Below are 16283 nucleotides of genomic sequence, written 5' to 3'. Positions count from 1 at the left end.
CACACAGTGAATTTAAACACACTAGTAGAAGGAGGTCTGTGTCATTAAAGAGTCCAATCCATGCTAACAGGTTATGTGAGGCTATAGACAAACTGGCGCTTAGAGCTCTGCGGTAATGGTAGCATGCTAACAGACAAACAAACACCATGCTAGCATACTCTTGCTAAACAGGTTTAGCTGGGCAATTTTCTGAGAACTGCTGTGGTTTCTCACTGTCAGTAAAGTAAAATGCTGCTCTTCCACAACAGCTTAATTTTTCACCAGCGGAGGTTGCCGCTTGATGTTAACCTGCTCGGAGAATAGACGGCTGGCTGTGCTAACAATGCTAATGTTAGCCACACTCTGCAAACCAAATTACATTGGTTGAACAACACAGTGAGTCCATTTCTGCCTTGATTCAACATGTTTTTTTTATGCATATGACTCCAGGGAGTGCCTGCAGCACTGCTGTATAATTCAGATCATGTTTGTAAAAGTAGAAAGCTTTCTATTATCAACAAGTGAAACAAATTGAGAACAGAAACCTGAGGGGATATTGAACCCTCAAGCTTGCTCCTCCATACCATGAGCTCTGTGACCTCTTCATCTTCTGCTTCTTAAATAGATTCTGTTAATGGTGCTATCTGCTTTCTCTGTTCACTGCCATGAAATAAAATGAGACTCGTATGCCTCTTTCTTGACTCCCTCAGATATGTATTCATCGTTGACTTCAAAGAGGAGAATGCATTTTCCTGTTGTCTTTCCTTTTATAATTATCCAAGTTGCATTCTATTAGCGATGGACTGCATGGAAGTTCACTTAGGCAAGACCAGCAGGAGAATCTGTGACCGTTGGGAAGATAAGACTGTGATCAGGGACTCCAGAGCAATATAACTTTGAAAAGCGTGCAGAGCACAAAACATCAACATTACAAATCGGAGGTTATTTATATATTTTTAATATTTTAAAATATATATATAATATAATAATATTTTTCTATTTTATTTTTATTTCATATTTTCATATTTCTTTGTTTGTTAATGGTTTGTTTAGTGATTTAATGTTTTTTTTTTTCTAGATGCGTTTGACGTCTTGTGTGTGAAGCACTCTGAGCGGCCTTGTTGCTGAAATGTGCTCTAGAAATAAAATTGACTTGTAGTCATGGCAGAAATTGTGCATTCCTTACTTGAGAATGAAATACAAAACAGGAATTCTGTATTATACAATGATACGGGCTGAAAACCAAACACATTGCCAGCTTGCATTACATTTGAATGCTAAATGTTCATAAATGAGATACTCTGAGATCTCGCTCTGTCTCTGGAGAAAACGACCAACTATAACACCGTGGGTGTGCACTCAGGAGGACAGGCAACAGCACAGGCCACAAACTGTCCTGTCTTGGCTGTTGGAATCGTAATGTAGGATAAACCAACATCTAATTATTAGACATATTTCTGTGCTTTGTGTGATTAACTTAACAAGAGGAAGGCAACAGGCAACAGCGTTGCTTCAAATCTGTGCAAGTTTGTCCTATTTTCATACAATTTCATCTGCATTCTTCTTTTGTTTTCACTTCAAAACCCATTGCAGACATCAAACTTTAAAGTGGACATCGGGTATGCTTCTTAAGTTTAGTCCAGTCAAGTCAAATTTATTTCTTTAACACAAAATAAACAGTGTTAGAGACCAAGAGTGTTTCACGAACACAAGCAAATTAAACAGTGTCCACAGACAAGACAGAACACAATGCTAATAGTAGACAAATGTAAAGATGAAAACAATGAATAACGCAGCTAATAAATTGTAAACCCAAACATTAAATGTAAGTGCTTTTAAAAGCCAAAGAAAAGAGGTGGGCTTTAGGATGTAATCTGAATGAATGAGATGACGGGAAGGCACTGAGCCCACCCCTAAAACAGGTTCCCCCTGAGCCTGAGGGACACTCCGACTGTTACCAGGACAGGCTTTAGGATTGCAAGCGTACATGTTTGTGTTTGGCTTATGAGTATCCTGCAGTTAGCTTTCCTTGCCAATAAATACATCTGTAATGTAGGAAACCCTGGATATATTACCATGTCATTACCATGACGCTCTGAGTTCAGGAGACGTTCATGTGCCGCACAGCTGCATACATAATCCAAAACTGCCATGCTAAGTTACTTTTATGAAGATATTTCATGTGTTATGAGGGTTCATACGGTTTTGCATTTGTTGTTTCAGCATCAGTTCTTCTTTCCCTGTTTTTTCAGCAACATCCTACATGCTATTGATCTAAACCTGTGTTTCTCTCAGCTCCTGTTTTCTGTCTCGAGGTACTTACAGCTGCAACCGGCTGCAGGTTATTACTGCCTAAATGCGCTCAGTGTTTTGATGGCCCTTCATGAGTGACAGGTAGTGTCTACTCTACATGTAGGTCACACACAGCCCCTCTCTATAAATCAAAGGTGCCCTTCTATCTACACCATGACTGCCTCTTCACCTTGAAGCGATATTCAAATCATTTGATTCGTGACGCAGGAGTTGCTTGGTGACATTGATTAGAAGCCATAAACAATGTTTAGAATTAATATTGAACGTCCTGCAGAAAAATCCCAACTGGTCGGTCAGCTTGGCTTTTGAAGGTCCACAAAATACAAACAGATGATGACATTTTGAGCAAGTTTCAAGCCATTACATTTTTTTTTTAAAGCTTGTTAAGAAATATAAACATCGGTATTGACATACTGCCTCACAATGCAGTCACATTATTTTAGCATAAAGTCGTGAAAAAAGACTAAGTGCACCTTAAGACTAAAATCCATGAGTACGTCTGTAAAGCTTTAAGAATGTTTGACTTTTTGATCCAGTAGATGTCGCCCTTGAACACCAGCATGAAACCAAAACAAACTGCTGTTTGGCGACATCTTCCCTATTCTGAAGCCCCCGCTCTCCTACAGCGACACACCTTCAACCCCCCTTACATTTGCATGAAGGAGTTATCAATTAGAAGAAGAACATGATGTGACCATGGCTACGACAACAACACAGCCAGCGGGACTCAAGCTTCTCACTCACTGTAGACAGACATGACTCAGAGAGACATTTACAGAGGACATACTTGATTTCTAAAAATATTTATGTGTAAAATGTTGCATATTCTTCCTTCGATATTGTGATGTTAGACTCACTCAGACGAATATGTAGTTTCAAACTATTTAAAAATGAAGGCCAACAATAACGTACTCTGTGGTAAGGCGGTCCAAATGTTCAATACTTTGATACTTTTTGATACCACGTTTTTTAAAATGATACAATCTCTGTTACTTTAAAGGCATAATATGCACCATTCTATTCAAAAAGCAAAAACCTAATATACTTTATGTAAGTTTGATGTGTAAAGGTTTCCTAAAAAGAAAGAACATTTATACTCTCTCTGGTTTTCTTGATCTCTGCTCTGTGTTCACATGGATGCTTCCTTCAGCTTGTTTATGTTTCTCTCAGAGGCTCAAACTTGATTCATACATGTTTTTCTCAAGTGAACTCTTCCATGTCCAATCGTTAGCCCTGCCACCACCTGGGTGACGACAGACACACCCCGCCCACTCAGGGAAGCTGTGTCTAGAATTATTATAAAACTGAAGACACAACTGAAGGAGAACAGAGTTTCCAAACTGAAGAAAATACTTTCAATGGCCTTAAAAGAAAAACATGTAACAACCAAATCAACTTTGAGATGCACATCCTTACTCGAAATGGATCTCAGAATCTTGTTTTGCTCACATGTCCAAAGGCCCATGTCTGCTGCTGTCTCTGTCCCTGCTGGTTAAACAGGATGATAGGGATGGGGACAGTGTGAGGGAACATTTTTTTAAATGTGAAAATCTGATCTGAAAGTCGCCCAGTAAGAATTTAATGATCGATGGTATCAAAAAGTAACAAAGCTTTAAAAAAAAAAAAAACCCTGTCAGATCTTGGTCGTATTGTTAACCAAATGCTGCTGCATGATCCAACATGTTTTTGCAGTTCATATTGTGCAGGAGTTTCCCTTCATTTTTGGGAAGTAGACCGTATTGGTGCACAGAGATACGTTATTTTTAGTTGTTTTTTTTTTTTTTTTAAGATTTCTTTTTGGGCTTTTTGTGCCTTTAATTGAGAGATCGGACAGTGGATAGAGTCAGAAATCAGGGAGAGAGAGAGTGGGGAGTGACATGCGGGAAGGGAGCCACAGGCTGGATTCGACCCTGGGTCGCCCCACTTGGAAGACTATAGCCTCCATAGATGGGGCGCGCGCTCTAACCACTGGCAGAAAATTGGCAAGCAGTTGATTCACATAAGAAAGTTATGGCTCATCTGGACTCCTTCCCCCTTTACTTAAATTGTAGAGGACGACAGGCTAATACCCAGCTTTGGGGTGAGGTTTCCTGACCTGTACTCACTTATCGAGTGAGGGGGTCAAGGGTCCAACTCAATGGTCATAGTTGCAGCGACCGGTGTTAGACACTGGACGTCTTCATGTACCTTGTAGAGAAATGCTGTGCTGTTCTACAGAACAAGGCTCGAGGCATACAAATCTCTTGACCCATACAACTTTGTACTTTGCAATGATGTCCAGGTCAACACTTGCTTTCACTGGGGTTTTTTTTCAATGTTTTTTTTGCCACCACCATGTCCACACAACTGGACGCAATCATGAAGAAAAATATTGAGTGTCTAGGATTCTGCTTGCAAGTTTGTTCTTTACCACTTATTCATTGACACTGTGAGTACGTCTTAGTACACATAGATTGACAAAAAGGTAAAAAAAACTGTCTGAGAGTGTCCGACTTCATCGCCTTGTCCAACCCCCCACGTCTTGTGCGAGAGAGTAAAATTCACCCATTGTGAGGTGCATATGTGAACAGGCAGATCAGGAACAATACAGGAGCAGCCTGTACAGAAGTTTTCTTGAAATCTTTCAGGAGTTCACGTGTGAAAAATGCTAAAGACGCACACACAAACCTGCACACAGGCGGTCATGCAAAATGCATTCCTTCTTCAACCCCTGCTTTACCACCTCAACCAACACGACTTCAGTGAGTTAATAATAAACCAAGACTGTTCAGTTACCAGCTGGTAACACACACACACACACACACACACACACACACACACACACACTCTCACAAAAGCCCTCACACACGCACGCATGCAGGAAGAGCACATGTCTCGTCTTCGTCTTTCTCTCCTCTTTCTCTTATTTACGACCTTGTGGAATGTCTGTGCTTCTGTCAGTGATGTCATGAGTTACAATTGCCATGGTAACACAACAAATTCTCCCCTCCAAACGGTCGGCACATTCAATCTTTCCTTTCCCACTTCATTAAAGTCAGCGAGTGTCGGGGAGTATAGGTGCTTGTATCTCTCCACCTCTGGAGGACAAGAGGAGCAGAGATAGAAATGACAAGAGAAGTGGAAGAAGAAGTATTTAAGATTGAGTCTCAAGTCTGACAGCTGTGGATCCTCATGACCCGGTGCAAAGCCAAAACTTCTCCCTGTAAAAAAGACACACCACCACGCCTGCACTCTGTCTGTTTGTATGCATCTGGCTGCTATGGTAACATCACAAATTTCTCCGGAGGCAGAGCAGATAGGACCCCTGTGTGTGACACACAATGAGGGTGTATACAGTTCAGGTAAAGGGTGTACTACTTATTGCCAAACTCACACAGCCTGCAGCGCTATGGGCTTTAAGAAGTTCCATAACAATTTCATAAATTTATATTGTCATTTTTAATATCTGTAACCTCTGCCACAGCTTGGACAATTTACAGCACTCCAAAGAAAAAGCCTTTTGTTCACATTGGCCACACATTTGGCTTTTACCGTAGCTAAGTCACTGCACAGACAGCAGCGTATATCTCAGTTAACGTTTTTTTTTAAACTCCCAGGCAGCTCAGTTAACAAGTCAAAAGTAATATTCACCTTGTGACAGCAAACATTTACCTTTTTTACTGTCCTCTTTGGCTGTTTTCATTTACATTTAGATCCGAAACAAATTAAATTTTCCCATGGTTAAGTCGATAGTGTAACTTTTGGAATACCACAAGGTCCTTATCTCGTTTCAAAATGAAAGTAAGTTTGTATCCGGACAGGAAGTACAGTACCCTTAGCTTAAGACAGTACAAAAATACAAAATAAAAGCATTAAAAAAAAGTTTTTGAAATGTAAAACTATGGATTCTCATACATTTGATTAAAAAAGTGATTCATCGTGATTAAACGTAAATCATATGTAAATTTAGCCGCCAGGGGGCTCTCAATCAAAACAAAAGATGACATTGATGCTGGCGGGGAATCATGGTAATTATTTATTTATTTATTATGTATTTTTCCTTCTTATTTATTATAAGTTTATTTGTCAGAGACATGTAGGCATTGTTCTATATAGGATATAATATACAGGACTTATAGCCGTGGCTAATTTGCAGTCCTTATCCCTGGTTAGGCTTTTAAGCTTCAGTACATGTTTCCCAACATCTGCAATGCGCCTATGGTTATCTCTTAACTATTTCAAAATTCTAGTCGTTCACTGAGATTTAGAAAGTGAACCCTTTAACTCTAACATGGTCAAACAGGGAATTTTACCTGAAAATGACTGATGACTGAATGACTCTAAACTCTCATCCCTTACTGTGAAGTGGTACTTTCTTTCAAACTGTGAAGTCTGCTTTCAGTAAGATGATGACTAAATTTGTCTTTCACTTTCTCTGTATCCTCTCCCAGGATAGACTCAAAGTGATGATCTGTGTCACAGCGATCTGCATACTAAATAAAGAAGCGAGACTTAAAATCCACGAGCTTTTCCCAGAAGTGACTTCAGAGTTGCATAAACTGTCTGTATGAGGTGCGAAGACATTTTGATTATGTGTGTGGGTTGGAGCAGATGGTCCGGTGTGTAACAGGATTACTTCCCTCCAGCTGCACTCTGCAGTAAAGTATGTTAAAATACTTCACTACCACTGGTTGTTTTTGTTTATTAGGTGTATGTCTTAACACATACATTTTCATTAGAGGCACAGTGAAGGGATATTACAGCACTGCTTCCAATTTATATTTTGTTTCTTTCTCATTGGATGATGATGATTGTTATCCAGCCGGACCTCTCAACTCATCAGACAAAAACTTAAGCCTTTTTCTAAAGGAAAACTGTGTAGTAGTAGATAATAATGTATACTGATTATTCAGTATATACAGTATTTTCTTCTTCAGAATTGAGCTTTTATTATTTTACCACCAGAAAGACATGTCATATTTTTCGGTTAATAAGAAATTCTTGGATAGAATTCAAACAAGTTGCAAGTTTTTGATGGGTAATTGTACAGAATCTGCAATACAATACAAAATAGTGTCGTCTGCATAGCGATGGGCATGACAACCATTCAAAGGAGAAACCATTTCATTAATATGAACAGTGAACAGCATGGGACCCAAGATGGAACCTTGTGGCACACCTCTATTAATGAACAAAACTTCAGATTTAGCCAGACTAAACTTAAAACACTGACACCTGTCAAACAAACGATCCTGAAACCAGGCCCATACACTTTCATCCAACCCAATAGCAGATAATGTCTTTAAAAGAAGGTGGTGATTGACTGTATCAGAAGCTTTTGACAGATCTATAAAAAGAGCAGCACAATGATGCCTCTTGTCTAGTGCTAGTTGTATGTCATTAGTCACCAAATGACATAAAACTAGTTAAACTAGCCATTATTGATTAATAATGATTAGTATTATTAGTTTAATAATACTAATCATAATGGTCATCATCAAGGCTGAATCTGCTTTAAAGACACACACGGTCAGGTGCTGTGTGACATTTGTAACTATGAGGTCAAAGTGAATAATTGTAACAAATGGGTAAATAATATAGCTAATCTAATTTATAAAGCATAGCCTTGATTAGCCATGATTTGAAACGAGACTACCAAGACTGTACAGCCTTCGTATTTTATCATGAAACCTCTCCGCTGGATCATGTAGACATTGACATTATAAATAAAGGCAGCTGGATCTGTGTAGCTAAAGAGCCCCAATGGAACATAGTGTAAACTTCAGCTGAATAATCGGTCAAAACTCTCAATTGTATGTTTACACAAAGTTATTTATACACACACACACACACACACACACACACACACACACACACACACAGCTATTGGACTATTATCTATTAACAGCATCTCTCCAAGACATGAGGCATCAAACTGTATCCTACAATATAGGTGCTTTCACACCAATTTCACACATTTCACAACTCCTGAAAACGTCCTGACATTTTCCAGGAGAGCTGAAGGAAACAGCCAAATTTCTCACTCCACTTTACCCACAATAATTCCTGCAAGCCTCCCTACGAAATATTAAGTTGTGGTGAGCCGATCTGTGATCGCAGCAGGAAATATTCCCCTCAAGCTAGTGGGAGGGGGTGATTATCCTTCGACCAGCACACGACCAGTGCGATTTTCATACATGCTTCATAATGTTTTCTATTCACCATGTTCTTCTCCACTCTTTCTTTGATACCATGAATATGTTGAATTTACATGTAGCATTGATGTAAAGGCAAAATTGTCATCATAGCGTCAGAATCTGTTCCTAGTCGTTCTTTATACGTCCCCTCCCCCCCTTTTCCTCCTGACCATCAGGAATAGCCTTCCACTGTGAGGTGCAGCACACACAAGCAACTCAGCAAAATATTAGGAGCAATCTTCCTGAAATTTTCTAGAAATTCTTCATGATTAAATGTGTGAAAACTCCTTATTGAGAGCAGGAAATATAATTTTCTGAATCCCTGCAAGTTTCTGGCCTTTCTTAAATAAAAAAAAACTTAATGAGTGGACAGATAATACAGGCCGTGCTCTGCCTTCAGCTTTTTAAAAAGAACATCCTCCGTGGGTCTTGGCTGAATGACTCTACCTGCTACTGTCTGCCATGAAATCAGAGTTAATTAAAATATCAAATCTGGGTTTAATGTCATGCTTCTGCTCTTGGGGGGGGGGGGGGGGGACAGTAACATTCACATCTGAACATCTCCACACACCACACTAGGAAAGAAGGATTTCTACACTGATGAAATTAGCACTCCAATCGAGCCTGACGTGATTAGAGACAGATCCTGCTGCAGGATTCTGTCTCCAATTAAGATGGCACCTGACAGGGAATTCTTCCTCTCTAATGCAAATTCCATCACTCAGTATCAAGTCATTAAGTCGTTAAGGAAAAAGGTTGAGATTAGATGGAAGGTAGTGATATATAAATATAAGGCAATATGCACACCGTCTTGAAGATCTAAAACACACAGTTCAATTGCTTCTATAACCTCATTAAATCTGTACACTTAAGAGAAGTTTTCACTTTGAGAGACTTACCAAGAATGTGTATTTTTGATAAGGCTGGTATATGGAGTATATCTTTAAGTTAAATAAAAGACGGCAATGTGAGAGGAAATCAATAATTGCAAACATATGTCTTCCGTCGGCACAGAACAGAATGTTCTCGCTGCAGCAGCACCAGAGGCTGCGGACTGATCCGCGCACCAACACCAGCTCTAGCTCCACTTCTCTGGTGCCCAACTACTTTTCAAATACCCAACTGAGACTACACACGCACACACAACAGTACTCACAGAGACACACAGGGCCACCAACAGTCTGGTCTGTGACTGAAGCCTTTGCAGCACAAAGTAAAGGATGTGTTTTTAATTACTTTCTTGTTTTTTTCATCCTTCCAACAATTAAATTTCCTTTATCACTGATATAACTTTCTGTCTTGAAACAGAACACAGTGCAGGTTTAGTGCAAGTTTTCTAAGTCCACAAAAATCCATCTGCAGCAATTCTCAGAGTGCTCTGCCAGACTGAAACTTACATTGTTTTTTTAGAGAATGTAATGATTTCAATTAAGCATTTCATAATTTCATCTTGTTTGACAAAATTATGTAAAATACCCAAAGGTGTCATATTCAATGTGATGGGTTTGATCAACAATAGTCCAGAACAGAGATGAACAATGTCTGGTATACTGGCACAAAATGTAAAAAATAAAATAAAAAATAAAAAACTTAAGTAGCTGGACCAAGCAAAATGTTTAAAGTGTGATATACAAGTTTCTTATTATTAAGAATAATTAACCAATTATCATTGTTATTAATTGCCAATTAGTCAGTCGCTACTTCAAATTTCAAATGAAACAATCAATTTCTTTTCGGCTCCATGCATGACAAGAACAAAAACTAAAGCAGAAAATGAGGTTGGAGTAGAAAATCTTTTTCTTTGGCATGTTGCAGGAAGTGAGTGATGCAGTGGAAACAAAAACATTGTAAAACAAGTTTTTGGCTGCAAACAACAACAGATGTGCACTTCAATCAATTCATTCCACTCACAGAAACCAACAAACCTCCAGATGCAGCTTGACAAAGGAGCCTATACTTGCTTTTCACATTCATCTCATTCGGGTTTGTTTCAGTTCCATGAGAGCAGGTTGAAACATTTTCCATTAAAAGCTCTGAAATAGAGATGATAGGATCACTGTTCTCCTCCGCACACTGTTGATGCTCTGTACTTACAACACGTTGGTGGCCTCCGGGATGTCGGCCGCAGCTGGGGCCCTCTCCAGCCCGATGTTGGAGCAGTTGACGACGCAGGAGTGCAGGGGCCCCGCGAGTACGCAGCTGCAGTTAACGGGACAGGGGCTGCAGCTCGTCCCGCCGTCCCCCCGCGTCCCGGAGCACCAGACCTCCAGGCAGCACAGCGCCAAAAGAAGACTGGAAAAGAAGCTGAACCTCGGGACGCAGACGCCATGTTTTCGCTTGGATAAAGTCTGTCCATTTCCACAAGGCATAGCTCACTCACATCTCATCGCCCCTGATGGTGTAAGTCCTCTCAGTCTGGAAGGAACAAAGTAAACAGAGACAAACACACGCGTCCCTTTTTCTCCGCTTTCATGTGAGGACAGGCAAACAGAAGCAGGGGAGTCACTTTTTAAAAACCGTTATCTCCCTCTGCGTTTTCTTTTCTTTCTTTCCACTGCTCGGATCTCCTTCCTCTGAAAATCTAACGGAGTCTCTCCAGAGTTCTTTGAAGGGGAAAAAAAAGTTTTGGACAACTTCCTCTCTCCTCCTCCTTTCTCTTCGTGCAGTTCCTTCAGACGCCGCTAGGTGCACAGCTGTATTTCCTCTCATTCTTTTTTTGTGACCAATCTTTTTTTTTATTTTAGACAAAAGTTGCAGATGTACACCATATTTCAAATGTAGTCAGTAGCAATACATAAATCTGCATCATTATGACAATAACAGGGAGAGAATCTTTTATGTTGTTTTGTTTAATCTAATTGATTGATTGATTGATTGATTAATTGATGATTAATATGTATTAATTGACAGATAAATTGGCAATAAAATCATATTAATTAATCAATCAGAATCAAACATTTCATAATCCAACATAAACCTGAAAATACACCATTTTATTTAATGAAATGGTGTATTTTCAGGTTTATAACCCTCCCCGTCCCCATGGGTCTTTCTCTGAAATAAACAATGTAAGGAAGATATTTACAGTAAGTCAGGAAAATAAATATTTAAACAAGTAAATGAATACAGAGAAAATCACATCATGGATCCAGTAGCATTAGAGACCATACCATGGCCTGGCTGCTTCATCGTATAACAGAGAGCTCCTTTGTTAAAATCTCTATCGTTGAGTTAATCCACTGATGATGAGAGAGCGTGTGCGGTGGCTCTCTAATTGCCAACATGTTTTATAACCACGACCGTCTTTGAGTGCGGTTAAGATTCAGGCATCATGAATCATCATTGAAAAGCATAAATTCAGGAGAACAGGCACAAAGTGTTTCAGATAGAAAGTCTGTCATTTGCACCCAGAAACTTGAAATTGGTGGACATTCCCACGCGATATAGAAATGTCCCCAACCTGGTTAAAGCCACAATCTTTCTCAACTCCCCCAGCAAACCCTTCACCCCCAGTGGTTGCAGAGGGATTGCAGGAACTTGAAAGATGAGGGACAAAATTTAAATCAACTCGTAAAATGTTTGTGTAAAAAAGTAGTTCAGTTAAGGGATCGCTTGACTCTCCAATTACACTTATCAACTATTAAAAATATTAATCTTAGACATAGCTTAAAAATAATACTTCTAAGATTGTAAGAAAAGATTAAATATGTTCCTATTTAGTTAAGTCTACATAATTTTTTTCCCCAGTCTTATTTCTGTTACACTCGTTTTTGGATTCACCAGTAAGGGATCCTCAAAGCGCACAAAAAAGACTCCTATTGACCCATTATTGATTGGCTTGCTGCGGGTCCACAGAGACTTGACTGTTTTCATCTCTCTGAAGCATAGAAACAACACAGCTCTGCTATGATTGACTTGTAAAAATGACAGCTGTAAAGCTTCATACCTTTTGAATTCCACAAACCTAACCCCCTTCCCCTCTCTGCAGTAGCACAGGGCAGGGCACGTGTTCGAGGTGTTTCCTGGGTATTTGACTTGGCCGGGCCCTCCCATTCTCCCTGCGGTCATCTGGTGCTCTGTGAAAAGAAAAGACGAGTCCCACAATAACTCCTGCGCTCTCTGATCCTCCTTGGCAGCGTTACAGTGCAGGGCTCGTATTTGAGAGGCAAAACATGCATGAGTGAAAGAGGGGCTGTCCCGTTCATTTAAGAATCAGAAGTGAATAACAGCAGCGTGATTGATGTCTGCTGTTTAAACGAAAAGGTAACACAAATATGACTTTGTTTTAGGATGTTAACAATGAGGCTTCATCTTCACTTGAACCCTGATGAAATGATGTGCAGCTTTTCTGAAGATGAAGAGTTAGTGTATACCCGGAGCTTCTTATGCAATAACGTGTTGTTATAGTGAAGAGTAGAGAGAGAAATGAGTCAAGGGTCTTTACTCTAGACAATTCTTGTCACTTTAATTACATGACACATAATTACTGTTAGAGTCTGAATGGGCTTACGTCGAAAGCCTTCATTACAGGAAGAGAGAAAGGAACTCTCATCTCATTCAAACAAAGACAAAACCTCCACAGAAGAGCTGAGCTTTTATTGATTCATTATGTTAAATGTTATAGTTGTATTATTATAATCCAGGTCTCTATAGAGAGACTCTGAGCACATTAATAATACTGTGATGTTAACATGCTGCTAAAACAAAGCTAGTTGAAAAAGAATAACAAATCAGAACACTTCCAGATTTACCTCACAAAATGTCATTCAATTTATTGAAGGAAATCTGCTTTTTAATGCTCAGCCTTCTGAGTTTATCTGGTTTTATTATGTTTAAAAGGCATATTGACCTTCAGAATATTAGCAATTACAATACAAGTGCAGTACTTAGTATTTAGTCATTTATTTTATTTATCAGGGGAAAGTGTGCAATGACTTCATATTTAGTATTTATATATTAACACGCCTCATTATAATATAAAAATATGATAAAAAAATCCTATTTAGTATCAGGACATATAAAGTAAAAATCTTTTCCTCACTTATTTTTGAATCCTGATCTTATCCCATGTAAGTTTTGTTAGGTGAGTCTGTAGTTCACGGCTGACAAGCTGCCCTCCTGAACTAGTTTCTCCAAACATTATGAAATGTTGTCTTCTGTATCCGTCTGGCCTGGACCGGGCTGGGCCGGCCCGGGTGGAGGTAAAATGAGCACGGCTCCTGTTTGGTTATGGGGAGGGTCCTCTAACCGGGCCAGGAAAACAGCACTTACTGAGGCCTCTGTCTGTGTTATTGTAGGGCTACAGGAATGGGGGGGGGGGGATACAGATGGAGAGAGTGAGGAGGGTCTGCGGAGGTTGATGGAGGAATGTAGTCAAGAGGAATGAACGAGTCGTAAACAGCTAAAGGAGGAGCATAATAAGCATGTGATAAAAAAGATGAAAATGATGATAAAAAGGAGGCGGTGATAATAACTGTGTGACAGGGCGCTAAATATAGAAACGACAACAAGAGGATGGTTTTTCAGAATATTTCTACCCAGATTTTCAGAGATCATTCAGCAGAGGATGCAGGTTAAGTTTGTTTACGTGTAACATGTAACACAACAATTTATGACTGGCGACGGACTGAAAATATATATTTATAATTTATCATATTTGTGTTTTTAATCAAATGATCATTGATCATTGATTTGGGGCTTTTTGTGCCTTTAATGGACCAATGCGCTACCAGCACCCCTAAGACACAATCTTAATCATAAGAATCCATCTGAAATGAGACGACACATATGCAGATCGACTGTCACTGGGAAAACCTGATTGATTGAAATGTGTCTTACATCACAGGGGCTCCAATTGAAAAGTAAAAATGAAAGACACAATACACAGATACAAACATTTGACACAACGTTCAAACAACAAACAGATATTCAGAGGCTTTCAATGTACTTTGATCTGTGATTCAGCTCCATGTTCAAACTGAGAATTAACTGATGTACAAAAGAGTGCTTCACATCCACACATAGACAACTGATCGTCAGAGGCGCTGATTGGGACCCCAGCACTATTGACAAAGATATCTTGACATAAATTTACTTAAATATAAACATTTTTGGTTCTGATTGTGATTGGTCTTCTTCTCTATATTTTGAAAAATCCAAGGTTTTTAATGTTCTATATATTTACATATTGAAAATGATACTTTTTCTTTTAAAGATGTATTTTTTTTAGCTTTTTAAGCCTTTATGGTAGAGATATGACCGTGGATAAAGTTTGGAAATCAGGGAGAGATAGAGAGTGGGGAATGACATGGGAGAAAGAAGCCACATGTCGGATTCGTACCCATTGCTGCCTGCTTGGAGGACTATATCAAGCGGTGTAGTGCAGGGTATATGCAGGTATACAGAATATACCTACTTCTAAATGCTCTCTGATTCACATCAATGATTCATTGACAATATTCAGTTGTATGCTACAATTTTTTATCTAGGATGGTGAAGGGATTACGCTCCCTACTCTGTCTCTAATTGGCTAGTTTGCAACTAAATATGCAAGAGTAGTCTTAAATGTCATTGTTTATAACAAAGGCCTTTTATCCTCTGCTGGACAGGACACACTAAAAACATTTTGGGGGTATATCCCCTTCTTCAGGCACCACTACACCACTCCACACATGGGGCACCATCACTAACCCCTAAGCTACCAACGCCCTGAAAATGATACTTATGTGAACTTTCATGATGCAAAAATGCTTGCATGATGCAATTGTTGGTGTCAGATTACAACACATTGATGAACACTGGTTGGAGGCGCCCCCTGTGAATATTTGCCTATAGGGCCCCAAGAGGCTCAAGAATCTCCACTGCTGATCGTTAATGTTGTTCATGTTAAATCAGCTAACATATACTTGCTATTTTCAGGCATTGCAGCCATAAATTTGTCCTTTTCTGTGTTGCTGTTGTTGTTTCTCTGTTTGTTTGTCTCGTTGCTTCTCTCACAGATGGCTGGTCAACATGATTCTGGTTGTGCTCAAGGTTTCTGCCGGTTAAAATGAAGTTTTTCCTTGTCACTGATACTTTTCTAAATGATTCTTGAAGCTTTGCTCATGTTAGATTGATGTTGGGTCTCCATCAATAGTACAACAAAGAGTATACTGTGACATGCTCTTTCTGTAAAGTGCCTAGAGATGACATTTGTCATGAATTGGCCCTATACAATAAAGAGTGATTGATTGAACAAACTGACTCATTATGAAAGAGGTTTGAAAGTGGACGTGTGTCTCCTGTTCAGAGTGCTGTAGAAACTCTGTTTCTTTAAAGGCTCAGCTGTTATTTCAAAGTAGGTTTTGCATTAAAGGTATGCAGTACATTTACAAAGTACAGTACATTAGGACTAATATAGTTTCAGAGGTAAATACCATGCTTTTCACTCCACTAACATTTTTTAAGTTATGCTGTAGTTGTTCTGGCTTAAGGCATTTAAAGCATATCTAGTCTTTCAATATAGATCAACAAAAATGCTGTCAGAAAGAAAGTTCTCCTGTACACCTTTTAACACACATACATGTTTCTTTTTCCTTTGTTACCAGCTTTAGAACATCATGATCTCCGACATTGGAGTGAGAGCTTGTCGTTGCTCCATAACAAATACGAGAAAAAGAAAACTGTTTCTTACTCATTCAGCTTGACTAAAAACTTGGAGCTATTATCATCAGGTGTATCTTTCAAGGCCAATAGCTTTCACCATGAAGCTACAATGCCATAAGAAATATATGGAGTTGGCGACTCAGAAAACATTTACAGAGCTTGTGCCCACTG

General features: G+C 39.2%; 1 protein-coding gene across 1 annotated transcript in view; it reads right to left on the bottom strand.

Moving 5' to 3' along the window:
- Nucleotides 1-11057, bottom strand: part of pkd1a (polycystic kidney disease 1a) — a 76079-nt gene extending 65022 nt beyond the window's left edge. Inside the window, exon 1 of the mRNA XM_065952880.1 lies at nucleotides 10563-11057. Within this exon, the coding sequence (XP_065808952.1) occupies nucleotides 10563-10837 (275 nt within the window). The 5' untranslated portion in view covers nucleotides 10838-11057. The remainder of the gene's footprint in view (nucleotides 1-10562) is intronic.
- Nucleotides 11058-16283: the final 5226 nt, after the last annotated feature.

This window comes from Labrus bergylta, chromosome 1 (assembly GCF_963930695.1).
Source record: "Labrus bergylta chromosome 1, fLabBer1.1, whole genome shotgun sequence".
In the NCBI taxonomy this organism is placed as follows: domain Eukaryota; kingdom Metazoa; phylum Chordata; class Actinopteri; order Labriformes; family Labridae; genus Labrus; species Labrus bergylta.
Note: the sequence above shows the minus strand (reverse complement) of the source record. Positions and strands in the feature narration are given on the sequence as shown.